At 58.9% G+C, this 23,027-nt stretch overlaps 2 protein-coding genes across 10 annotated transcripts in view; one reads left to right on the top strand and one right to left on the bottom strand.

The window, feature by feature from the left end:
• PPP6R2 (protein phosphatase 6 regulatory subunit 2) overlaps positions 1 to 21,664 on the top strand; it is a 51,766-nt gene extending 30,102 nt beyond the window's left edge. For 4 of the 9 annotated variants that reach the window (XM_025051010.1, XM_025051011.1, XM_025051012.1 and 1 more), the window contains 20 exons: positions 3,392 to 3,529; positions 4,685 to 4,750; positions 5,963 to 6,075; positions 6,348 to 6,461; positions 7,637 to 7,763; positions 8,709 to 8,861; positions 13,252 to 13,455; positions 13,957 to 14,021; positions 15,570 to 15,685; positions 16,642 to 16,727; positions 16,830 to 16,910; positions 17,179 to 17,276; positions 17,948 to 18,005; positions 18,122 to 18,246; positions 18,328 to 18,470; positions 18,757 to 18,919; positions 19,004 to 19,092; positions 19,436 to 19,709; positions 20,644 to 20,886; positions 20,971 to 21,664. In XM_025051010.1, the coding sequence (XP_024906778.1) occupies positions 3,392 to 3,529; positions 4,685 to 4,750; positions 5,963 to 6,075; positions 6,348 to 6,461; positions 7,637 to 7,763; positions 8,709 to 8,861; positions 13,252 to 13,455; positions 13,957 to 14,021; positions 15,570 to 15,685; positions 16,642 to 16,727; positions 16,830 to 16,910; positions 17,179 to 17,276; positions 17,948 to 18,005; positions 18,122 to 18,246; positions 18,328 to 18,470; positions 18,757 to 18,919; positions 19,004 to 19,092; positions 19,436 to 19,709; positions 20,644 to 20,886; positions 20,971 to 21,022 (2,508 nt within the window). In that variant the 3' untranslated portion in view covers positions 21,023 to 21,664. Of the gene's footprint in view, positions 1 to 3,391; positions 3,530 to 4,684; positions 4,751 to 5,962; positions 6,076 to 6,347; positions 6,462 to 7,636; positions 7,764 to 8,708; positions 8,862 to 13,251; positions 13,456 to 13,956; positions 14,022 to 15,569; positions 15,686 to 16,641; positions 16,728 to 16,829; positions 16,911 to 17,178; positions 17,277 to 17,947; positions 18,006 to 18,121; positions 18,247 to 18,327; positions 18,471 to 18,756; positions 18,920 to 19,003; positions 19,093 to 19,435; positions 19,710 to 20,643; positions 20,887 to 20,970 lie in introns of those variants that run through there. The other 5 variants (XM_025051013.1, XM_025051015.1, XM_025051017.1 and 2 more) reach the window with 5 other exon arrangements.
• Positions 21,665 to 21,761: 97 nt separating this feature from the next.
• Positions 21,762 to 23,027, bottom strand: part of SBF1 (SET binding factor 1) — a 23,231-nt gene continuing 21,965 nt past the window's right edge. The window contains exon 42 of the mRNA XM_025051038.1: positions 21,762 to 22,002. Within this exon, the coding sequence (XP_024906806.1) occupies positions 21,762 to 22,002 (241 nt within the window). The remainder of the gene's footprint in view (positions 22,003 to 23,027) is intronic.

The following is a 23,027-nucleotide window of genomic DNA, read 5'->3' as shown; positions in this document are numbered from 1 at the left end:
GGTGTGGTAGCTCTCACGGCTCTTCCTATAACAACGACACATCTCTCGTGGTGTAACCCTTCCAGACTTCTGTGATGTTCCCTGTCAGCTTTTCTTCCATGGCGGTGACAGTCTTTTCATAGAGACCCTGTGTGATGAGCTTTAAAGGTCTTTCTTTATGACCCCCTTATCTAAAGGCCAAATCAAGGAAGTGTTTAGCGGCAAGGAGACCACTTTGACACGCGGGGTGGCCAGGGGTGTCGTCCAACATCAAAAGGAGTTTAAGAGGCAGTCCCTTCCTGACCAGGTACTTCCAGATTTCAGGGACAAAACATCTGATGGAACCAGTCCAGAAAAAAGGGGTCTCGTCCAGGTCTCCTTGCTGTATGACCAGTCAGGGCTAGGGGGCGTGCCGCGCTGCAGGTAAGGGCGGGCCTGCTCTAAACCCACCTGCATTTGCACAAAACAGCGCTTGACCCATCTCTTCCTCTTCAAATCCTGGTGCTCATTTCTCGTGCTAATAAATGTCCTTGGTGGCTTATTTTTACAGAATAGGACACTTCCATTTGCATTTAAAACCTGTTCAGGCAGATAACCTTTCTCAATAATTTTCTTAATGGTGTCTGGGAACTCGTCTGCTGCCTCTTGGTCAGCAGAAGCTGCTTCTCCTGTTATCCTGACATTTTTTAAGCCAAATCTCTTTCTAAAATTATCAAACCATCCTTTGCTGCCATTAAATTCTCCAGCTTTAGATCTTTCGCCTTTCTTTTGCTTCGTCATGTGATGACTTCGCTTTTTCTGAAATCCTGTTAGTCTGTGGGTGTGCCTGCCTTTTAGCAGTCCTGCACCCACATGAAAGCTGCGTTTTCAATCTGAGATAAAAGTGTTTGCAGAAAGTGCGCAGCCGTAGCCACGGCGGCGCCAACCTCCTCCCCTCTCAGTGGTCCTTGCACCAGACTCGTTATCTCAAAACGGACAGTCGCCGCCGCAGTCCTCGGTCCACGGTCCACAGTCCACGCCGGGCAGTTCAGCGTCGTCTTCTGGTGCCATGACTTTTCCCTGCTTCTTGGGAGCACGTGTAGCATCACTGGGGACACTTTGTGTGAGTCCCCTGGCGTTACTCAGTGTTGACAGTGTTGCAGTAAACACGACGAAAGCTGCATGAGAACTGGGAGAGGCGACCTCACTGCCGTGCACGCGCACTGGCGGCACGAGCTGCCGCTGCGGGTGGTTGGGGTCACTCGGCATTGTGAGCGGACCCTCGAGCGCCGTGAGCTCACGGCAGCAGCATCAGGAGGTGGCCCCCAAATGACGACAGTGGTGCCGTGTGCACTGCAGTGCGAGCTGCAGTCGATCGCCCCCATGGCTCGCAGTGCCGCTCACGCTGCGCGTGGCAGCTTAACGCAGCGTCTGCGTTTGTTTACGTCTCCACTGCACAGGGCTCCGCGTGTTGTCCGTTTGCGTAAGGTTTGATAAATTTTAACTTTTCGTAATAGAGTTGTGTATATTGTACGGTACTAAGTGATAAAATAGTCTAGTGTCTACATATATTTTGCGTCTTCATGACATACCTAACTTAGTCTAACTTGTTTCAGTATTTCTAGGCTACAAGGTTCATCTGAGGTTTTTTTTAATTGTCATAAATCTCCAAAAATATCTCCAGTGTATTTATTGAAAAACATTCGCATATTAGTGGACCCAGGCAGTTCAGCTTGTGTTGTTCAGGGGTCACCTGGACCTGTTTATTGTAACATACTCTGAATGTTGCAGATGGCTTTTTTCACTTAGAAGTAGATCTCATGCGCTCCCTTCCCGTAGGGCTGCCGTGGTCTTCCCAGCACACGTGGTGTCCGTGGTGGCACTGCAGCAGTTTTCTGGCTGTGAGGGGTACTAAAGGGGACCCAGTTCCAACGTGTGTGTGGGGGCTTCCCCGCACCAGTGGACAGTTCTCGGACACCTGCTGTGTCTGAGAATCCAGCCCAGTTCCCACGGTGTATTGGGGATGCACTCGGGGTCCCCAGGTGAAGGGCCCAGTCCTGCAAGCCCAGGTTTTCACCTGCGCTTCTGATGAACTGGTTACCAATCAGAGGTCCCCCGACCCCTCCCGGGGGAACCTCTCACAGAACTCAGGAAAACCCATTAATTCACAAATCACCTGCTTATCACCAAGGGTATCAGAGGGTACGGATCAGCAACAGTGGCTGATGAGAGACAGCGTGAGGTCTCGACACAGGAGCTGCTGTCTTTATGGAGCTTGGGGTCCCGCACGGTTGACGTGGAAGCTCCCTGAGTAAGGGCTGGCATGTCCTTTTGGGTTTCTGTGGAGGCTTCATGATGTAGTCACGGATGGCTAAATCATTGGCCGTTGGCGACTGAGTCCACCTCAAACCCCTCTCCTCTCTGTGGAAATCCAGGTGGGGCTGAAAGTCCCAGTCCCCTAACCACATGGCTGGCTCCTGCTGGCAGCCAGCCCCCCACCCTCAGGTGGGGTCCAAAGGCCACCTCGTTAACATAACAAAGACCAGTATCACTCTCTACACTCAGGAAATTCCAAGGGTTTTAGGATCTGTGAGCAGGAAACGGGGAAGGGGACAGTTTTATTACTTATAAATGATAATGTCACAGCTACAGTGAGTGTCCCTCCTGAGTCTTCATAGAGAGGTGAACTGTCATCGAAGGGACCCATGGCATTTTCTTAACTCATTATAGGTTATTTCAAACAGTTGTAAGTTAGAGAATGTAGTTTATGAGCCCCCATGTTTCCGCCACACAGCTTAACAATTATTTGTTCATGGCAGTCTTACTGTTCTGCGTCCTTTATTTCCAACCCCCATCCCAGATTGTTTTGACTCGAATCCCAGATACATCATTTCATATGCAGATATTTTGGTATGTCTCTACAGGATAAGGACTCTTTTTACAAGCACATTGCAGTCCATCTTTGTCACTGTGAGGCACCGCGTAGCAGGGACCTGTCAGCAGCTGGACGTCTTGTGTGCTCTGTGCTCACTGGGTTGGCATCCTAGGTCCTGGGTCTGTCGATACTGACCATCATCTCCTCGCTTAGCTCTGTCTACACTGGTCGTTTCTGTTGAGAAAACCTGAGCCAGCGTGTAGCCTGTGTGGTCTCACGTGGGATGTTCATGTCACGTTGGCATAAAGCCTCAACTTCATGCAAACCTCTATCAGCCTGAGGTCCCCGTGTCCCTCCCTCCCCCACTGCCTTGTAGAACTTCCCAGCGTTCAAGTCTCTGCCTGTCCTTGCAGAGGCCTTTCATACAACTTTTTAAAGGTCTTTCCATGATTTCTTCACAGTACAGTACAGAACTGAGCCTCTCTTGAGAGTTCTCGGGGGAAGCATCTCCCGGTTGTCAGGGTCTGCCTGCTTGCTCACTGGGGTGTTTGGATTCAGGTGATTGTGTTCCTGAAGAAGAAGGACAAGTTCGTCAGCCTGGTGCTCAGGCACATCGGCACCTCGGCGCTCATGGACCTGCTTCTGCGCCTGGTCAGCTGCGTGGAGCCAGCGGGGCTCCGGCAGGAAGTCCTGCATGTGAGTGGCTCTCCCCTCGCGTTCCCTCCCGCATAGTGTGTCTTGCAGACACTTGGGGCGTGTGGCGTGTGCCACAGGGGGCCAGCCAGGGTGGAGGAGCTCGGAGCACGGAGGCCCAGTGCTCCCAGCCCCCCGCCCCACGTAGTTCTCCCTTGCTGGGGCCATTGAGGTTTTGTCGAGGCTCATAATCAAGGCTGAGGCTGTGCTCTGCGCCCGTTCCACTGTCCTGCCTCTGTCCAGCTAGAGCAAAGAGCGAGCAGTCCCTCCCCTGACACGCTGAAGAAGCGGAAATGAGCATCCTCACCTCCCCCAGCGCCCCACCCTCAGAGCAGGAGTCGGTCATGTGCTGGCTCTGTGGCCAGGCCCCTTCCTGCGAGGGAAGCACTAGTTGGCAGAGTTTCACACAAAGAAGTTACAAGGATGCAGGTGGCCTGCTATTTGTCCTGGAGCATGTGCACTGCCTGCCCCGACATGTTCACAACTCCCTGAGGGCTCCCAGGGGACAGGAGGGCTCTCATCCCTGAGCAGCCCGGGAAGCCCATCCACTGGTGTCTGGGGTCTTGTGGGCCATGCAGTCCAAAATGAGGTACACCATTGCCCTCATAGCCCCATTTCCGGCTCCTGGCATCAGGTGACAGTTGTGCTTGGTGTAAGTTCATTTCTTGTCTTGCTGTGGCGAGCCTCACCGACACCTAACCACCACAGCCAGTGGGCAGCCTGCGCTGGGCTCACTGAGCCTCCCGGGGCGCGGCCACCCTGTTTCTGGATGAGGACATGTGCGGGAGGGCAGGCGAGCCCCAGTTGGCCTGGCCTACTGCCCTCAGACCCTGACAGCGTCAGGCACTCCAGGCGAGGCTGCAGGAGGGTCCTGCTGGGGGCCACCTGGAGAGACCGGCGAGGCTCGGGTGGCTCCGGGCTGCAGCCCGACCTGTCTTGCGACAGCTCATGTACCATCAGGAGTTGGCACCATTAGGACATGTGGGCAGTAGTCCCTCCTTTATAAACTCGTCAGTCTAGAATTTGGCCACTTCCTGTTCTTTCTGGTCTTGGACACATGTGTTGCCGAACCTGGCACGTAGATTCCGGCCGCTCCCGAGGGCTGCTTTCACGTAGCGGGTGTGAGCAGAGCCATCGACAGCCCTGTTTCCCTTTCAGTGGCTTGATGAAGAGAAGGTCATCCAGAGACTCGTGGAGCTGATCCATCCGAGCCAAGACGAAGACGTGAGTGTGGGGTGCAGAGCCCGCCCCCGTGCCGGAGGGGCAGGCCACCCCTCGCTCGGACGAGCACCATTGCATCCTTTTCTTCCTTTAATCAAGGGCTGACTTCTAGACTTATTTTTTTTTTTACTAAAAAATAATACGTATGTATTATAAAAATTTGAACAGAATCACATTAGTGATCTATAGCTGAGTAACAAATTATCCCAAATTAGTTATTTATAACCACAGGTATTTTTTATCTCGTTTCTATGGGTCAGGGGTCTGGACACGGCTGGGCGTGTCCTCTGACCAGGGCATCTCAGGTCACCTCAGGGTGTCTCAAGGTGTGTTCCCCGGGCAGCCAGTGCCTCAGCAGGACTGTTTCTTGAGGGCTGCTAGCCGAGGCCACCCTCAGCTCCATGCCATGGGGCCTGTCCGCAGGGCAGCTCTCAGCATGGCAGCTGCCCGCCGCCTTAGAGTAAGACGCCCACAAACCTGTGTTAGAAGTGACAGTCCTCACTGTGTCTGTATTCTGCTGCAGCCCATGCTTGAGGACAAGACACGGGATTTAGGAGGCTGTGAGCTCTGGGAGGGACCCCCCCGCACTGTGGCAGCACGTGGGGTGGTAGTGGGGCTGCCCATCTCGGCCCCTCGCCTGCCCTGTGCTCACCACCGCTGAGAGTTCAGGGCCTGTCCTCATAGGCCTTTCTCTCCTCCTGACGAAACTGAAGGCCTTGGGAACAGTGGTGCAAACTCGCGTGGGGTCTGAGCTACACCCAGGCTGCTCCCACTGGCCCTCTGTCCTGGCAGCCACGGGAGCACAGAACTCCCGGCACCCCTCCGTGGGTGCGCCTTTCCCAGCCCACAGTCAGGCGTGGGGTCCAGAGCCAGCGTGGCCGCCAGCCCTTTCCCTGGAGTAGATGTGCCCAGTGTCCCCATCACGAGGCTCCGCCGGCAGCCGGCCATGCCTGACCGGCCATCCGCCCTGCGGAGCGCCCCTGTGGGCAGTGTGCACCGGAGGCCAGCGTGCCCTTGTTTTCTCTGCAGTGACTCCTGCGTTTTCAGGTGCTCACAGGACACATTTTAAGCGTCAGTTGCTGCTTGGTCACACGTGCAGGCAGCGGTGCACGGAGCCCCTCTGCTCCTGCGGGCGGGCCGGCAGTGCAGACGTGCGTGCTGATGGAAGGGCACGCTGGCACGCCCCTGGTGAGCTGTGCACCCCCGTTTTTCTAGAGGCAGTCCAACGCTTCTCAGACTCTGTGTGACATCGTCCGCCTGGGCAGGGAGCAGGGCGGCCAGCTGCCAGAGGCTCCGGACCCCGACCCCCTCGTCACTGCGCTGGAGTCGTGAGTGCTGGCCGTGCTGCCTGCCTGCTTGGGGGCGCAGTGGAGCCACGGGGGTGTCCCCAGGGCCTGTCCTGAGCCCTGGCACACTGCTGCCCCTCAGACCTGGTCTCAGAGCGGCTGGGGCCCTGCTCACCCTGACCGCCCTGTTTCTCACGGTGAGGGGTCCTCGGGGGCTTCCAGCGGCGGCGGGTGTCTCTGGGCCCCAGGGAGGAGAGGTGGGCCAGCTGGCCATGTGCGGCTGCCCCCTGGCAGTGACTGCGCATGTCTGACAGGCAGGATTGCGTGGAGCAGCTGCTGAGGAACATGTTTGACGGCGACCAGACCGAGAGCTGCCTCGTCAGTGGGACCCAGGTGTTGCTTACCTTGTTGGAAGGTCGCCGGGCTGGGTGAGTGCCTTTCGTGACAGCCACATGTGACCCTCCAGTGGCACGTTGTTTGTGTTTTCAACTAATTTTCAGTGCAAGGGGTCATGTGGCTAGACTCTCCTGGTTGGAAAGGTAGGCGTCATAGCCACGGCCAAGTCCCCTTTGACCTTTGCCACCAGTCATGATCCCAGCTCAGCCCAAAGGCGCTCGCTGTTAGCAGTTTGTAGAATGTCTGCGGAATAGTTGTGGCTGGCGGGTGTGCTTCAGGACTGTCTGGGAGGGCGGGGTGTCTGCACGGGCCGGGACAGGGCGTGTGCGGCATGGGGTGCAGCGGTGTGTATTTGTGTGTACGCCTGTTTGCTCTGCTCCTTCACATGTTCCCATGCCCCGGGTGATGGTTCCGCGTGTGCTTGAGCTGGAGGGAACTGCATTGCAGCCCCCAGCACCGAGGGCCTGAACTATTTTAAAAAGTCCCACGAGAAAACAACAAGAAGTTGGCTTCATCTCCAGCGAGATTAGTGGCAGGCCCGCACCCCACCGCCCTCCGTACCCAGGACTGTTTGTTAGTTTAGTCCCCAAGAATAGGATTCCGGTGGCATCGTTGCTCTCTGCATTTGAGCAACCAGAGCACTTCTTCACCTCTGTGAACCCGAGGGGCTGGGGCCCTCTCCGCAGAGCGCAGGGCGCCCCTCAGCGCCCCGCTCAGCCTCCTACGTGAAGCAACAGCGTAGAAACGAGGGGAACAGAAGAGCCAGCGATTCTTCTTGCTTTTTATCCTTTCCTAGACTTAAACTTCTCCCTGTTATGGTCATATATTTCTTTCGAAACTAGAAAAATTGTTTAAAGATCTCAGAGAAATTACCGTGCAAAAGCCAGAGGGACCTTGTAGGCCAGCCGTCTCCTGTGTCTTAGCTGAGCAGTGGGGACAACTGCGACCATTTGCAAAGCAGGGAGAAGGAAGCAGAGTGGTTCTAGGCCGCGTGACACCAGCCACCTGTCGGGGGCGGGGCCGAGGGTAGCAGTCTGGGCTTTTGCCTGGGAACGTGTTCTGAAGGTCCTGGGCACCTCACTCCTTCCTCTTTGTACTAGTCACCAAACCACTCTTGAGATGATGAGTAGGGATGCTGAGTGGGCGAGTGAGGTGCGCAGAGGACTGGGGTGTGTCCCCTGCCTCCACCTGCTTTCCTCATCCACAGGACAGAGGGCTTGGTGGACTCCTTTTCTCAGGGACTGGAGAGGTTGTGTCCTGTCAGCGGCAGCGTCCTGCATGGCATTGAGCCGCGGCTGAAGGACTTCCATCAGCTTCTGCTCAGCCCGCCAAAGGTAGAGGACCTTGCACAGCTGTGGGCGGGTGCCTTTGGGGACATTGCAGGCTGAGGTGCTTTATTCCGGATGGGTGGATGCAAACGCTGCTATTGCCAGACGCTGAATGAGGACCAGCAGGCACATGCCAGAGGCCTGTTTGCAGACCCCCACCTGCTGAATGTCCGTCTGTCCTCTTAGGTGGAGCCTGGGAGTCGGACATTTTGTGGCATTCCCCCCACCCCTCATGACTCTTGGTTCTGAAATAGGGGGTCATCTGAGAGCCCAAGTTCATTGTTGGCCTGGTCTCTGAGTCACGAGCACCTAGCCAAGGGTCAGTGATCCCAGAGGAGGCCCTCTGCTCAGCTCAACAGCTCTGGACGGGTCACGCGGAGGATGGCTTGCTCCCACACCGCCACCCGGGACGGTCTCCCCCATCACAGTCCCCCGCCTTGGTACTTGCCCTTTGCACCCACTGTGATCTACTGAAGTATTTGATTCTGTAACATTCTGTTAACGAAAAGGTGGATGTATTATACCTATGCCGCATGTGCAGGATCAGAAAATACCTGCGTGCAGTCTGATGAGGCCGGCTGTCACCAGTCTCTTCCAAGAGTGTCATGGGGTGGCCCCGGAGCACTCTGGCCCCTTCTTACACGTCCCCTGCACTGAGCTGCACATCTCTTTGGCTGGCAGACTGCGAGTGTGCCCAGGGCTTCTCGGGGCAGCAGACCACTTATTCACTCCTCTGCGAGGCCCTGTGGGCAGCAGTGGAGTCTGAACCCTCAGGACCCCTCCTACTGCTGGCAGGATGCCTTGAGGAAGCCCCCCACCCCCCAGCCCCCACAGGTGGGGCCGTGGCCTGGAGCAGCAGCCCTGGCTGGCCCCAGAGCGATCGGCACCGAGCTCAGTGCATCGGCCATGCTGGGTGCAGGGCTGCAGCGGGCGGGGCCTCTGTGCTTGCAGAAGACCGCCATCCTGACCACCATCGGCGTGCTGGAGGAGCCCCTGGGGAACGCGCGCCTGCACGGCGCCCGCCTCATGGCCGCGCTGCTACACACGAACACGCCCAGCATCAACCGGGAGCTCTGCCGGCTCAACACCATGGGTCTGCTGCTGGTGAGTGGGCACTACTGCCAGCCCCGTGTGTCTGCCGCGGCGGGCGCACTGGCCAGGGCAGCAGGCCAGGCTGGCGCTGGAGCCCGTGCAGTCTGCAGGGACGCCAGGAGGCCTGACCGCACGCCGAGCGGCGGTGGCAGCGGTGGCAGCAGGACATGCCTCTGGACTGCGCGGAGAAACAGCAGAGGGCGGGGGTGTGTGTGTGGCCGTGCCCTTCTGCCGCTCTGCCTCAGAGAACTTCCTCTGCAGCTCTGTGTGAACGTCCCGAAGGAGAAGGAGCAGGAGCGGTGGTCCGCAGCGACGCCCCCGAGCTTTCTGTCAGACCAGGGGTGTGCCTGCTCTGCCCGTGCCTCCCGGCTGTCTGGGGGGTGCCCGGGGTCTGAGCAGGGGTCTGAGCAGGGGTCTGAGCAGGCTCCACTGCAGGGGGAGGGTGGTGGCGGCAGGGCCCCACCCTCAGCATACGACCCGGGGGTCCCCAGGCTCCTCTTTGGCCTTGCCCTTGGGCCTCTACTCCTAGGAAAGTGAAATCTCTTTAAATTTAAATCTCAGTCCCGGAAGGAGCCACCCTTGGAATTGGGCCTGGAGCGCTGACTGTCTCAGAAGTACTTCCAGCACTTGGAAGTTAGTTGACTCAGCTGGTGCTGTAAGATTCCAGCTCTGAATCAGCCCATTACAAAAGGCCTTCCAGTTTCTTCCCTTCAAAAAAATTCTCTCACCCTCCACTTTTTACTTTTATTGTGGTAAAAAAAAAAAAAAATCCATAACATAAAATTTACCGTTTTAATTATTTTTAAGTGTATAATTTAGTGGCAATACGTACATTCAGCTTATGGAACCATCATCACTGTCTCAAAACAAACACTGACCATTAAGCAATCGATCCCCATCGCCCTCCCCCAGCCCTTGGCACCCACCACCTGTTTGTTGTCTCTGAATTTGGCCACTCTAGGGACCTCGTGTAGGTAGAATCCTGTGGTACTTTGCCTTGTGTGTCTGGATTATCTCACTGAACATGAAGTCCTCAGGGCTTTCATCCATGTTCCGGTATGTCAGAGCGTCCTTTTTTATGGCTAATAGTCCGTTGCATAAATACACCACGTTGCTCATCAGTCGATAGGTACATGGGCTGCATCCACCTTTTGGCCATTTTGAGAAATGCTGCTATAAACATGGATGTGCAAATACCTGTTTGAATCTCCACTTCCACTTTGAGTCTGTACCCAGAAGTGAGGCTGATGAGTCATACTGTGATTCTGTGTTCAGCTTTTCCCACAGTGCCTACACCCCTTACGGTCCCTCTGGCAGTGTATCCACCCTTGCCAGTACTTGTTTTCCATTGTTTTAATAATCGCCATCATAATGGCTGTAAAGTGGTGTTTCGTGGTGGTTTTGGTCTGCATTTCTCTAATGATGAGTGCTATTGAGCATCTTTTGTGTGCTTTTGTCAGCCATTTGTGTATCTTCTTTGGACGACTGTCCAAGTCCTTTGTCCATCTTTGACTTGGCTTGTTCGGTTTTCTGGTTGCTGAGCTGTAGGAGTCTTTATATGTTTTGGACACTAAGCTTTTACCAGATGTATGGTCTCTCCCTGAGCATGAGGTCCTTGGGGCTCCCACCCACGTTGTGTTTCCACTGCCGACAGTGCCCTTTGACACAGAAGTTTTCAATTTGATGAAGTCTAGTTTACCTGTGTCACATCCAAGAAACCATTGCCAGCTCTACTGTCATGAAACTGTTGTGGCGCGAATGATTCTGAGACCCACGGAGCCAATTGAGATTAATTATGAGCCTTTATTAGCCGGCCGGCGACTGACTCTCTACCACGCAGGGCTAGAGGAGATCAGCCCCGAGCTTCCAGAGGAGGCAGCTTATAGAGCCTCCTACTACATCCTTGAATAAGCAGATTACAAGAAGCAGAAGTTAGTCGTTAATATTTTGTACAAAGATAAATGTATCCGGGGAACTCTCAGATCAAACAGGGCCTAGTGGACAGTTTTATTATTTTCACCTTGGAATGTTGCACTTCTCCTGGGGCTGGCACCTGGAGATATCGCCTCCCTGTGACTGAGTTACTGCTTGCACCTGGAGATACTGCCTCCCTGAAACTGGAGAATTTCCACTTTTACAAAACTTCCTCTTATTTTTTATTCTAAGAGTTTTCTGAGTTTAGCTCTATTGGTCTTTGATCCATTTTGAATCCATTTTTACATGTAACGTAAGGTAAGGGTCCAACTTCATTATTTTGTAAGTAGTAAGTTTAGAATTTGAGAAGTGTGAGTCAAGCTCTGTTCTTTCCCAAGATTATTTTGTCTCTTTGGGTCCCTCGTAATTCCATACGAATTTTAGGGTAGATTTCCTATTTCTTCAGAAAACGCCATCGGGATTTGGAGAGAGGTTGCGTTGAATCCGCAGAGGACGCCGGGTGCCCTGGCATCGCAGTCATGCCGTCTCCCAGGACGCGAACGCGGTGCCTTTCCATTGATGGGCGCCTCCTTCAATTTCCTTCAGCAGCGTCTTGTCGCTTTCTGTGTACGAGTCTTCCCCCTCCTTGGATAAACGTATTCCTAAGTATGTCATCTATCCTTTTCAATGGTATTACAAATGGGATCATCATCTTAGTTTCCTTTTGGGATGGTTCATTGTTAGCGTATAGAGATGCAACTGACTTGTGTGTTGGTTTTGTATCCTGCAACTTTACTGAATTCGTTTGCTAGCTCTCAAAGTGTTTTCACTAGATTCTTTAGGGTTTTCTACATATAAGGTCACGTCGGCTGCACATGGAGATACTTTAATTCTTCTCCAGTCTGAACCCCTTCCATTGCCCTGGCTAGCGTGCTCAGGCCTATGCCGAATGTCAAAAGTGGGCATCCTTGTCTTGTTCCTGATCCTACAGGTAACATTTTCAGTCCTTTACCACTGAGTATGGTGCTGGCCGTGGGCTTGTCATATGGCCTTGACCATGTAGAAGGAGTGCCCGGCCATTCCCAGTTGATTGAGCGCTTTTATCATGAAAAGGTGTTGGATTTTGTCAAATAATTTTTCGTATCAGTTGAGATGATTGTGTGGTTTTGTCCTTCATTCTTTTAATATGATCTGTATTACATTCATTGATTTTCATGCTGCACTGTCCTGTCTGTGCATTCCAGGAGCAAGTGCTACTTGGTCCTGGTGTGTAATCCGTTTAGAACGCTGCTGGATTCTGTTTGCAAGTATCTCGTTGAGGATTTTTGCTTCACTGCTCATGAAGGACATCGGCCATGTTTTCTTTTTTTGTGATGTCTTCATCTGGCTCTGGAGTCAGGGCAATGCTGGCTTCACAGAATGCATGGAAGAGTTTGGGATGGCTTGGTGGTGTTAATTCTTTAAATGTTTGGTAGAATTCACCAGTGAAGCCATCTGCTTTGGGCTTTTCTTTATTGGGAGGTGGGTCTGATTCTGTTGAAGACGAGGTAACACGGTGAAGGCGCCTGCAGGTTACCCAAGGTCACATAGGCAGAGAGGGTAAAGCCGAGGTTTGGGACTGTTTTATGGAGGAGGAGAGCTGCGCGGAGCAGGTGGGCTTCCTGCCTTTATCCTGTTACCAAGTCCGTGGCGTGAGGGAGGAGCCTGGACTTACACCTGGGTAGAGCTGCCTCGCCTCCCCACCTCACTGCCCTGCCTCCCACCCCGCGGCCCCGCCTCCCCCGTGAAGGCAGCAGAGGGTCTGGAACGCAGGCTGCTGTGGCTGCTGTTCTGTGTGAGGGGGTGGGGTGCAGGTGGGTGTGCCTGTCACCCCTCCCCACCAGCACCTCCCTGCCATCTTAAGGGGCCAGAGTTTCAGGGTCAGGTGCTGGTATGCCCCCTGGTCTGGCAGATGCTGTTGGGGGTGTTGTCCTCACTTGGCCTCCTCTGGCCTCAGCTTGTGCAGCCAAGGTCTGAGCCCCTCTGGGTCCCCTTGGGGAGTGTCCACATGTACACCTCTGGATTTCATATCTCCTGGATGGAATCCCCAGGTGGTCGAGAATTTAACACACTTCCAGTGATTCATGGATCAAAGACAAAATTGTCAAGGAAGAATGATAAAACCCTGCATAGTAAAATCTGTAGAAGTAGCTAACGTGCTTTTACTAGGAAGTATGTAGCCATTTAAAGACTGGGAAAGGAGAGAGGCCGAAGTGATTGAAGCTTCTACTCAGAGGCGAGGACAAACCCTCAGGATGAGGGTAGAGACTGACGAGACCAGCGACCGGCTGGAGGTGGGAGGGCAGGCTGCTCTGCCAGGGGCGACCTCAAGGAGATGCCCTCAGATGCCTGGCTGCCCAGACACTGCCCACCACGGTCCCCTCGCCTCTGGTCCTGCCCTCAGGGGAAAAGGAGTCTGAGGACTCTCCTCTGCCCTCTGTTTACCCAGGACCTGTTTTTTAAGTACACCTGGAATAACTTTCTGCACTTCCAAGTGGAACTGTGCATAGGCGCCATCCTCTCCCACGCCTCCCGCGAGGATGGGGCGGAAGCTGGCGGGCCCGAGAGCATGGCGGAGCCTCCGCCGGGGAACGGGCATCCAGAGACCCCCCAGTCCGCTGCCAGCCACCCCGAGAACACAATGGTGATGCACGTAAGTCCAGCCAGGGTCCAGTGTGTGGCATGCCGCTGCGTGCTGAGCCCCCCAGACCGTGTGGGGCTGCCCTGTCCTTCGCACATTCTTTGCTGATCCTCACGTGACATGGGTGTGCTGCCCTCCCTTTACCATGAGAGAGGAAATCACAGAGGGCCGCAGAGCTGCTGGGGCGGTGGGCGCGGCGGGGGGAGCCATCCCGCCTCGGTCTCGCCCGTTGTGACTGCAGCCCACGTGCTCCTTCCCGCCATGGCATCTGCTGCTGTGACGAGGCCCTGAGGGAGTGCAGATTCTCATGAGGAGACTCCGGTTCTGACCGTTTGAAACCACGTGCACACGTCCTCGACGTGACCCGTCTCCCCCTCCCCGGGACCTCCCTGCTCGCCTGTGGGCGCTTCGCACCGCGACCACCAGCAGGGCACCCACTCGCTTGCCCGCCGAGCCCACCTGGTCCAGGGGGTGCCGCCCCTTGGGCCTGACCAGTGCTGCCTGTCCCCCCAGCTGTTCCAGCAGTGCTGCCTGGTCCAGAGGATCCTGGAGGCCTGGGAAGCCAATGACCACACACAGTGAGACCCAGCGGGCCCCTGAGGGAGGGCACCTGAGGGCGTGGAGTGGGGGGCCCCGGCACCACCGCGAAGGTTTGGCTTCTAGGAAGGGGTCCTGCTACCAGGGAAGCAGCTGCCAGGGCTGCGGGCCGGACGGGCCAGCCCCGGGCCTGCGCCGTGGTCCTGTTCTCCTCTGCCTCCTCCTCTCCGCCCCCTTTGCCTGTCCTTTGGCAGGGGCCCCAGTCCTATCCCACACTGTGTCCCAGACCCTCCCACCTCCCCAGCCCGGCACCAGCCACATCTTTCTCTGAGCCCTCAAACCTTCAAAAGAGCTCCCAGGCCATGTCCTGCTTCCTTCCTGCCCTACCTGGCTTCTTGTCCCATGAGATGCTGGGCTCTTTCTGAAACAGATGATGTCACCCCTGCCTGAAAATCTTAACCACCCAGGTCCTCAGCGTGGCCCGCAGGGTCCAGTATAGGCAGTCCTTCCCCACTGCCTGCCCTCACTGTCCCCTGAATGCTGCTTCTGGGGGCGCTCTCACCTCCCTGGCTTATCCCTCACACCCTGCTGTTACTGAACCCACCGATTTGTGTTCGTCAGAACCGGCCGGCCCCCCGTCATCTGGGCCCAGTGCCTGGGGGATCCGGCGAGGCCCTGCCCTGAGCCTCCTCTGGCACATTCTGCCTGTTTGTGCACACGTGCCATTGCTGGGGAGGGCTCACTGCTGTCACTGAAGGTCCCTGAAGGTCCCTGATGCACGGCAGGTCATGGCCCTGGCCAGCCACAGGCCAGCTCTCCAGCACCCTGGACAGTGGCTCTTCTGCCTCCGTAGTCCTCCCGGCTCCACCTGTGGCTGTCCCCCCAGGCACCGTCCTGGTACCCTGACCCCTTCCTCGGTTGGCTGGGCTGTCTAGCCCAGGCACTCACCGTGGCTTCCTCTTCTGGGTGTTGGCAAGCCTTAGGGAGGGCGTTGGCAAGCAGGCTCTGCCCTCTGATACAAAGGCTGCATTTGTAGACGTGAGCTTCTGGCGCCTGAGGCCCTCCTGGTGGGCCACGTGTGTGCAGCCCAGAGCAGGATGCAGAGCCGTGTGCGCTTGGCAGTGTGGGGTGTCAAGGTGCACAGAAGCCAGGTAGCTTCTTGCACATAGAGCTCGCTGAGGGGGTGACTTGTGGGGCCAGAATGCCAGTGACAGGCTCGGCCCACGCTGGGTCTCACACAGCTGTTAGTGGCTCAGTCGGCACGCATAACGGGTGCGTCTGTTAGCGGCCGTGTCTTCTGCTGCAGTCCTGGGTGTTCCCTTGGGCAGGGGCTCTGGGGGCCAGGACAGCCTGGTGGCATCTGTCGAGTGGTGCTCGGTGTGGCGCGTGGAGCGTGAGCTCTGAGGCCCTGGGAGCCTTGGTTCTCTGGTTAGTGCCGTGGGGGCGGGAGTGAGTGGGGTGAGCAGCTGCCATGTGGCAAGTGCTCTTCAGAATCCAGTGTCCCGTAGGCGAGGCTGTGGGGACATGCTGTGGTGATGGGGGTGAGGTCCAGGGCCAGCAGCCGCCCTGATGGTGCCGGTCACCCCCAGGGCAGCAGGCGGCATGAGGCGTGGAAACATGGGCCACCTCACCCGGATCGCCAATGCGGTAGTGCGGAACCTGGAGGGCGGCCCCGCGCAGACCCCTGTCAGCGAGGTCATCCGAGGTGAGCCCTGCCTAGGCAGGACAGTGGCCCGCCTCCCCGGGAAAGGCCTCCACCGGTGTGGGCCTGGGCCCCGGGGGCCGTCGTGGGGGGCATTTGTGCAGCATCTCGGGGCCGGTGAGCACGTGGCCGGCTTCCAGAAGTTTGACGTCAGCGCTGCTGTGCATTCCAGCCCAAGTCCTGCCAGGACACCATGCTCTGCCCACAGTCCAGCACCCTTTGAATTCACATGGCCTTGGGGACCTTCCGAGCATGAGTATGGGGAGCCAGGGAGGCATGCTCTGCTTCCTAAGAGCAGGCCAAGTGCTGAGCCCTGCATGTTTCCAGCCGAGGCCAGCCCTCCCCTGGCCGGGCTGTACCTCTGCCCTCAGCCTGCCACCCCTTGCCTGGGGGCTGCCATCCATGACCCTTTCTGGCCCTCGCGTCCTGGGCATCGTCTGCAGCTCCCGGTCACAAACTTCATGAGCTGAGCTGGGAAGGGCCCTGGGGGTCTCAGTGCAGATGGGAGGGCAGGTGGCTCAGAAGAGCCGTGTGGCTTTGCTAGGGAGGAGGACACCCGGCCAGTCTGAGCAGTGCGCCCAGGGTGTTGAGGCACAGGCGCTCACAGCACGCTGGCCGGTGAGCTCGGAGGTGGCCAGGAGGTGGGGTGTGCACAAGTGAGTCGAGGAGGGGCTGGCGGTGATGACCCACAGAGGCCAGGACCCCGAGGGTGCTGAGGGCATTTCATGCCAGCCGAGATGTGTGGGCGCCTTGGGACAGAGCTGGCCAAGAGCATGGCGGACGCCTGCTCGGCGAACAGTGTTTGCACATAGGCGGGCGTTTGTGCTGTCCGCGGGGCCACCCGCACGGGGATCTGCCCTGGCCGCCTTCCCTCCTGGCAGCCCTCATGTCACCTCGGGGCCCTCCTGGACCTCCATGGTGGCACTCAGTGCCCTCGGGCTCACCAGGCACTCCTGCAGGGCTCCCCGCGGACTGCCGTGGGCGCTGGGAGAGCTTCGTGGAGGAGACGCTGACGGAGACCAACCGCAGGAACGCCGTGGACCTGGTAAGCAGGTGCGGGGTGGCGCCTGAGGCCCCGCCCGTCGTGTCAGCCCCAGCGTGGCCCGGCCAGGTGCGGGGCTCACGCCCACCCGCTCTGCTGTTACAGGTGAGCACCCACCACCTTCATCCCTCGAGTGAGGACGAGGACATGGAGGGCGTTTTCCCTAATGAGCTGTCCCTTCAGCAGGTGTGTGCAGCCAGGCTCAGCGCCCCAGCCAGGCCCCTCCTGCCCCACTGCCGGGAAGTGGGCTTGTCCACACCCCAGGGCCCCGGCCACGCCCCCTTGAGGAAGGGTAGACCTACCAAAGCCGCTCTCTGTGGCGGGACCCTTGGGGACATGGGGGATTGCACACTACACAAGGCTGTTTGGCGTGGCCCCGCGTGGTCGGGATGGGGGAGCCTCGAGGCTGGGGGGAGCCTCGAGGCTGAGGGCCGCCTGTGACTGCCTCCCCCAGGCGTTCTCCGAGTACCAGGTCCAGCAGATGACAGCCACCTTTGTGGATCAGTTTGGCTTCAATGACGAGGAGTTCGCAGACCAGGACGACAGCGTCAAGTGAGCCCATGCCACTGACACCGCGACCTCACTGTCCACCCTGCCAGCCCTTCTCCAGCAGGCACCTGCATCACTTGGGACCACCTCCCTCACAGTGTGACCCCCACTCGAGCCTGTTCTCGGTTCCTTTTGGGAAGGTTGGGTTCTGCCCAGTGTGACCGGGTCTCAGGGTATGACTCGGCCCTGCCTGTCCCTTCGGGCTGTCGCAACATTTTCTCAGCTGGAAGTCAAGTGTGACGGGCCTCACACAGCCACTGGGGGAGGGTTGGGCCGAGTGTGATCTTTAAGAGCCAGACGTCCTCAGGGAAGGCGGGTGGTCACTCGTGCAAAGTAGACAGAGAGCAGTGGGTGGGGTCAGCTCCAGGCCGCTCTGTCTGAAGATGCAAAGAGCAGGTGACGCGGGGAGCAGGTGTGGCGTCGCCCCAGCCCTCCCCTCCTCACACCTGCTCTGCCCGATGCCGCCAGGGGACGCGCATGCTCTGGACTGGGCTGCAGATGCCCTCGGGTCTCCGTGTTGCGTCACCTCCCCTTCCGTCCCCAGGGCCCCCAGCCTGGCCCCTCTAGCCTGGCCCCTCTCGGTGCATCACGGGACACTGCGTCCCTTGCGGGGTGGAGTCCCCCAAGGGGACGCGCCTCCGCAGTGAGGTCCTGAGTGTCAGCTGTTCTTTCAGTGCTCCATTCGACAGGATCGCAGAGATAAACTTCAACGTCGACGCCGACGAGGACAGCGTGAGTGCCCCGGCTCGGTGCTTGTTGGGTGGGGACTGGGGACACGCTTATGGGTGGGCAGCAGGGCGAGGGGCTGGTCTGTGGGTGCCTTGTGGGACACGCGGGCTCGGTCGCAGCCCAGCGCGGCTCTGTTTGAGGCCTGCTGCGGCGACCACATTCAGCCCTTTGATGACGAGGAGGACGATGACATCTGGGAGGACAAGGAGGCCCACTGCGCCGCCCGGGTAACCGCCAGAGCCAGGTTCCCACCCTCCCCGAGCTTCCCCCAGGAACGGGGGGCCCTGGGGTGGTGCCATGCCCTTGCTCTGACTGGTCTCCCCAGGTTTGGGGGCCCTCAGGCTTCAGAGAATGGCCTGGTGCCTGGAGTCCGGGACCCGGGGGAAGCAGACACCGCTGCAGCGCGGGCGGGGACCCCTCCAGCCACTGCCCAGAAGGACGGTCCCCGCATGGACTACGGATCGGAAGGTGGGTGCTGGGGAGCAGCGCAGGCTGGGTAGGAGACATGGGTCATGAAGAACTTGGTGGCCTGGCTTATGGGTAGCGGGGTCCCCATGGGCCTGACGCACACCCTTTCGAGCACATGGTCCCACAGCTGCAAGGACACAGGGTTGGTGGCGGATGGCTTTGGCTCAGTTCTCGACAGCCCCCCCGCAAGTCACACTGTCCACTGGTCCCACCCAGGAAGGCGTGCCTTCGCCTCTTGTGGGGCCTATCAGTTGTCTGGGCCTGAGCCACAGTGCCACCCCTGCAGGCCCCACATGGACGGTGTTTGATGATCCCGTGACCCCTCCGGCCCCAGCCCGAGGAGTGGCAATGGATGTGGGTTCCAGTGTGTGGGCGGACAGCACCCCAAGCACCTCGGCCCTGGAGGAGAAAGGCTGGGCCAAGTTTGCCGACTTCCAGCCTTTCTGCTGGTAAAGAGAGGGGCTGGGGGGTGGCCTTGTCCACTGTGGGGCAGCACGTCCCTGGCACGGGCTCAGCCTCGGCCTCGTCCACAGCTCCGAGTCGGGGCCCAGGTGCAGCTCCCCCGTGGACACAGGCCTCGGCAATACCCAAGGTGGCCTGCGCCAGGGCCTGGAGAGAGCCCGTGAGTAGGCGCAGCTCCCTGGGGACTGAGGGTGTAGCAGCGGGTGTGCCCAGCCCCAGGGTGAGTGGCAAGGCCAGTGCACCATCCCGGTGTGTGGGTCTGAAGGGCCTGCAGGATGGCCTGGCGGACAGGGCCTTCTCAACCCGGCAGTGTCCCCAGGTCTGGCCACCACGTTAGTGCGGTCACACCCGTGCACTGTGGTGCCTTAGTGGCAGTCACGGGCTTTTCAGAGTCTCTGACCCTGAGCCCCTTCAGATAGGCCTGGGAGCCCCTAGGGTGTCAGGCCACAAGTGGAGGGGCAGGGCTCGGAAGCCACAAGGCTGAGTTGGGGCCTTCTCTTCAGGGGGAGGACAGTCCTTTCACGTGGCAGGCGGCGTACCCGTTTCGCAAGCTGAAGCTCTTGCATGCCCATACGAGTCTGGGGGTCCCTGGATGTCACTGGGTCCCTGTCTTGCAGTTGGCCCTGCCTCCCCATGCGCTTGGAACGTGTGTGTCTCCAGGGACACCCCTCTGGTGGCCTCCGATAGTGAAGAGGATGAACAGAAGGCTGTCACCTCAGAAGCTGTCAGTACAGGGCCTGGCCAAGAGGTCCCCCTACTGCCCACGTCTGTCCCCAGGTGCACAGGGAGTCTAGCTGTCCCCAGCACTGTGCTCGCTTGGGAGCAGGCAGGCTCTATGGGGGAGGGACACCCACGGGTGGGGTGTGTCTTCCCTTGTGGGTGGTCATTGAGAGTGCACACAGGACTGTGTGCCAGCACCGCACCCAGCAGCCCTGTGCTGACCTGACAGCACAGCAGGGCCTGCGGGGTCGCCCCGGGTCAGGGGTCAGGGAGCTGGGCCTCTGACTGGCCTGGCACGAACTGTGTCCCAGATACGTGCCCATCCAAACCAGGAACGCTGGGCAGGCTTGTCACACCTGGGAGGACAGGGGTGCGAGTTCCTTTGATTAGGGTGTCCTCCCTACAGGCCTAGCCCCACACCCCCACCCACCCTCAGGAAGAAGGCCCAAGCCTCTGGGGTCCTGGCTGGGCTGGAGGTGGTGGGAACCAGGGAACAGGTGCAAGTGGGCTGGCGGGGACATCGAGAGAGGGGACCCCACCGTGAGGGGATGGGAACACAGAAGTGACCGTGCTGCTCACACGAAGCTGGGCGGGCTGTCACCTGGCAAGGCCCCACTCACCCCACCTTCGTTGGCCCCATGGGATTTTGGAGCTCCACGTGTCCCGTTGGTGGGGGTCCAGCACTGGCTCACAGCATGCTCGTTCTCAGGCCCCTAGACAGTAGGGCACTGAGACTTGTAGTGAGGGCCACCCCAGAGGAAGTGGGGCTGTGGCTGTTGGGAGAGGGCACATTGCCACCTAAGAGGGACACATGGGGCAGCAGGGCTCCCGGAGCGGGTGTACCGCAGGACACGTTCTGCAACAGCTGGGGGCTGTCTGGAGGGACCACACCTGGTGGGGCAGACCCAGGGTGAGCGCTGCTCCGTCCATGGAACTTGGGGTGGAGCCGCCCTGGGGGTGGCCCAGGTAACAAACCATGCCTGCCACATAGGGCCCAGCGCGCCACCAGCACACCACCCGATCCTGCCTCCCCTGCACCTGCAGAAGCCACCTTTGCCCTGGCCGTGGCTGTCCCCCCCGAGGCAGCCAGCACAGCCCTGAGCAAGGCCAGTCCTGTGCCAGTCTCCCCGGCAGTCTCTCCTGTTCTAGCCGTGGCCATCACCACTGCAGCCTCAGTCATGGCCAGCCCGGCCATCACCACGGTGGCCATCCTGGGGACAGTGACCAAGGACAGGTGAGCAGGATGGGCTAAGGAAGGAGGACTAGATGGGGACTCTTGGGCCCCAAGTGGCTCCAACCCCAACCCCTCTTCATTCAGGAAGGTGGATGTGCCAGCGCCTGCAGGAGCCACCTCCAACGGCCCCGTGTGACGCTGCTGCCACCCAGCCGTGGCACCCTAATTGAAAAAACTACCTGGTGATGCAATTTGTCTTTTTTAATTTAAAATAAATGCTGCATTGGTGAAGCTGGCAGTTGGACCCTGTCAACGGCCCAGCTTACGTCGCTCCTGCCTGACCCCATGCACAGCAGTAAGGCCTCGGGCATGCACTCTGCCCTCCAGAGCCGGGGCCGTGACCCCAAGATGTCACGAGGACTGTGGGTGTGATGGGCATGGACGCTGCAGGGTCCCAGACTGTTTTCCCCAATTTTTTAAATGCAGAAAGAGCCGTGTTTGCACTCTGGACCCAACTGCAGCAGAGGGTCCCCCTGGCTCTGGGGACAAGCGCATGTCTGGAGCTGGGCTGGCCTTGAGCCAGGCTGCAAAATTCGACTGCCTTAAAAAACAAGATCCTCACAGCCTGGCGGGGGCAACCCGGGCCTCGCGCTCTGGTGGTCTGGGGCTCCTGGCAGGAGCTGACCGTGGGCGTGGGGTGGGGGGTCTGCACCTGTGGGGACAGGGCTGCGTTGTCTTGGAGGGCCCACGGGATTGTTTGATGTGGAGTCTGGTTTTAATGTTCCGATCTGACAGGGCACCCCAACCCCCAATAAAGTTGTGTTCCTTGTACTGACAAGCCTGTGTTGTGTTGAGCCGCAGCCCTGGAGCCCCAGCCTGTCCAGCCACAGGGGGTCTGCCGCCCCGGGCCCGCCTTCCGGCCGCAGCTGAGAGTCTTAGCACCCAAGCAGACACTGGACTTTTTCTAAGAGAAGCTCCACCCGAAACGAGTCAAACACGAGAAGCCAGTGCTGTCCCAACAGGGCCACTCTGTCCTCACCAGTCACGTCAGAGGAGCAGCCGGAGGGCAGTGTGAGATGACACCTCACTGCCAGCAGGATCTGTCCCCGGGCAGTGGGTCCCCCAGCAGTGCCCCGGGCCCTCCTAGGAGCCCGGATCCTGCACTGACTTCCCCACCTGAAATCAACAGGCACAGGACCCCAGGCCTGGGTGCCCTGTCATGGCCCACCTGAGGCCACTCTGGGTCCTCTCCATGCCTGCACCTGTGTCCACACCTGCTGTCACCATGGGCTAGGCCCCCCACACCACCAGATTCTCTCTGCCGGGGAACCAGTGATCACCACCCCAGACTACCCAGGGATGTTCTCAGCCAGACGCCCACTCCCTGTCCCCCCCACCTTGCCTGCCAGCCCCCCAGGGGATGCCCTGTCCCTGCTGGGACTCGCATTCAAATAGGGAGTCACTGACCACGGTGGTGCGTGTCACACCCAAGGCAGCAGTGTCCCCAGAACTGAGGCCATCAGGGCTGTGCCACTGTCCACAGGGAAACAAACCTCCGTCCCAGTCCTCCAGCACCCTCGCTCCCCAGGCCGCACCCCCCTCCCAGACACCCTCCCACCTCCACCCCACCGACTGGTCTGACCAGAGCCCAAGTCCGCACGACGACGCCGTCCTGCAGCGGCTCCCACCCAGGCTGTCCTCCCCTCCGGAAGCGACTCCAACTTCAAAAACCAGGGGCTGCCCCAAGACCGCCAGAGGCCAGGGGTGGACGGGTGGCCAGCGCAAGTAGGGCCGCGGACGGCCTGGCACCAGCTCCCGGCCCTACGTGGTGGCGGCGGGACGGGCGGGGCGGCTGAGAAGACGCAGGCGCGTGGCACGTAGTTAGTTCTCTTTATAGACTCTGGTTCTAGGGCGGGCTGCCTGCGGCCGGCCGGGGCCAGCGCGCTGGCGGACGGGCTGGGCGAGTGGACTATTTACAGGCCCCCCGGGAGGGCTGTACCGTGGCCACCTCCCGGCCGGCGCGCGGCCACGACTCCGCAGTAAGTTCGAGCAAGTTCGAGCGGGCCGGGCGGGGGCGGGGCCGCAATACTGTCAGGGCGGGGCTGTAAACATGGCGGGGGGCCTGCCCACCCCGAGTGGTCTGCGAGGGCTGGACGCAGCCCGGGCGGGCCAGGCTCAGGCGTCCGACAGGCAGCCCTGAG

Source organism: Pteropus alecto, unplaced genomic scaffold (genome assembly GCF_000325575.1).
Source record: "Pteropus alecto unplaced genomic scaffold, ASM32557v1 scaffold118, whole genome shotgun sequence".
Classification (NCBI taxonomy): domain Eukaryota; kingdom Metazoa; phylum Chordata; class Mammalia; order Chiroptera; family Pteropodidae; genus Pteropus; species Pteropus alecto.
The sequence above is the reverse complement of the archived record's forward strand: the minus strand, read 5'-3'. Positions and strand labels throughout refer to the sequence as shown.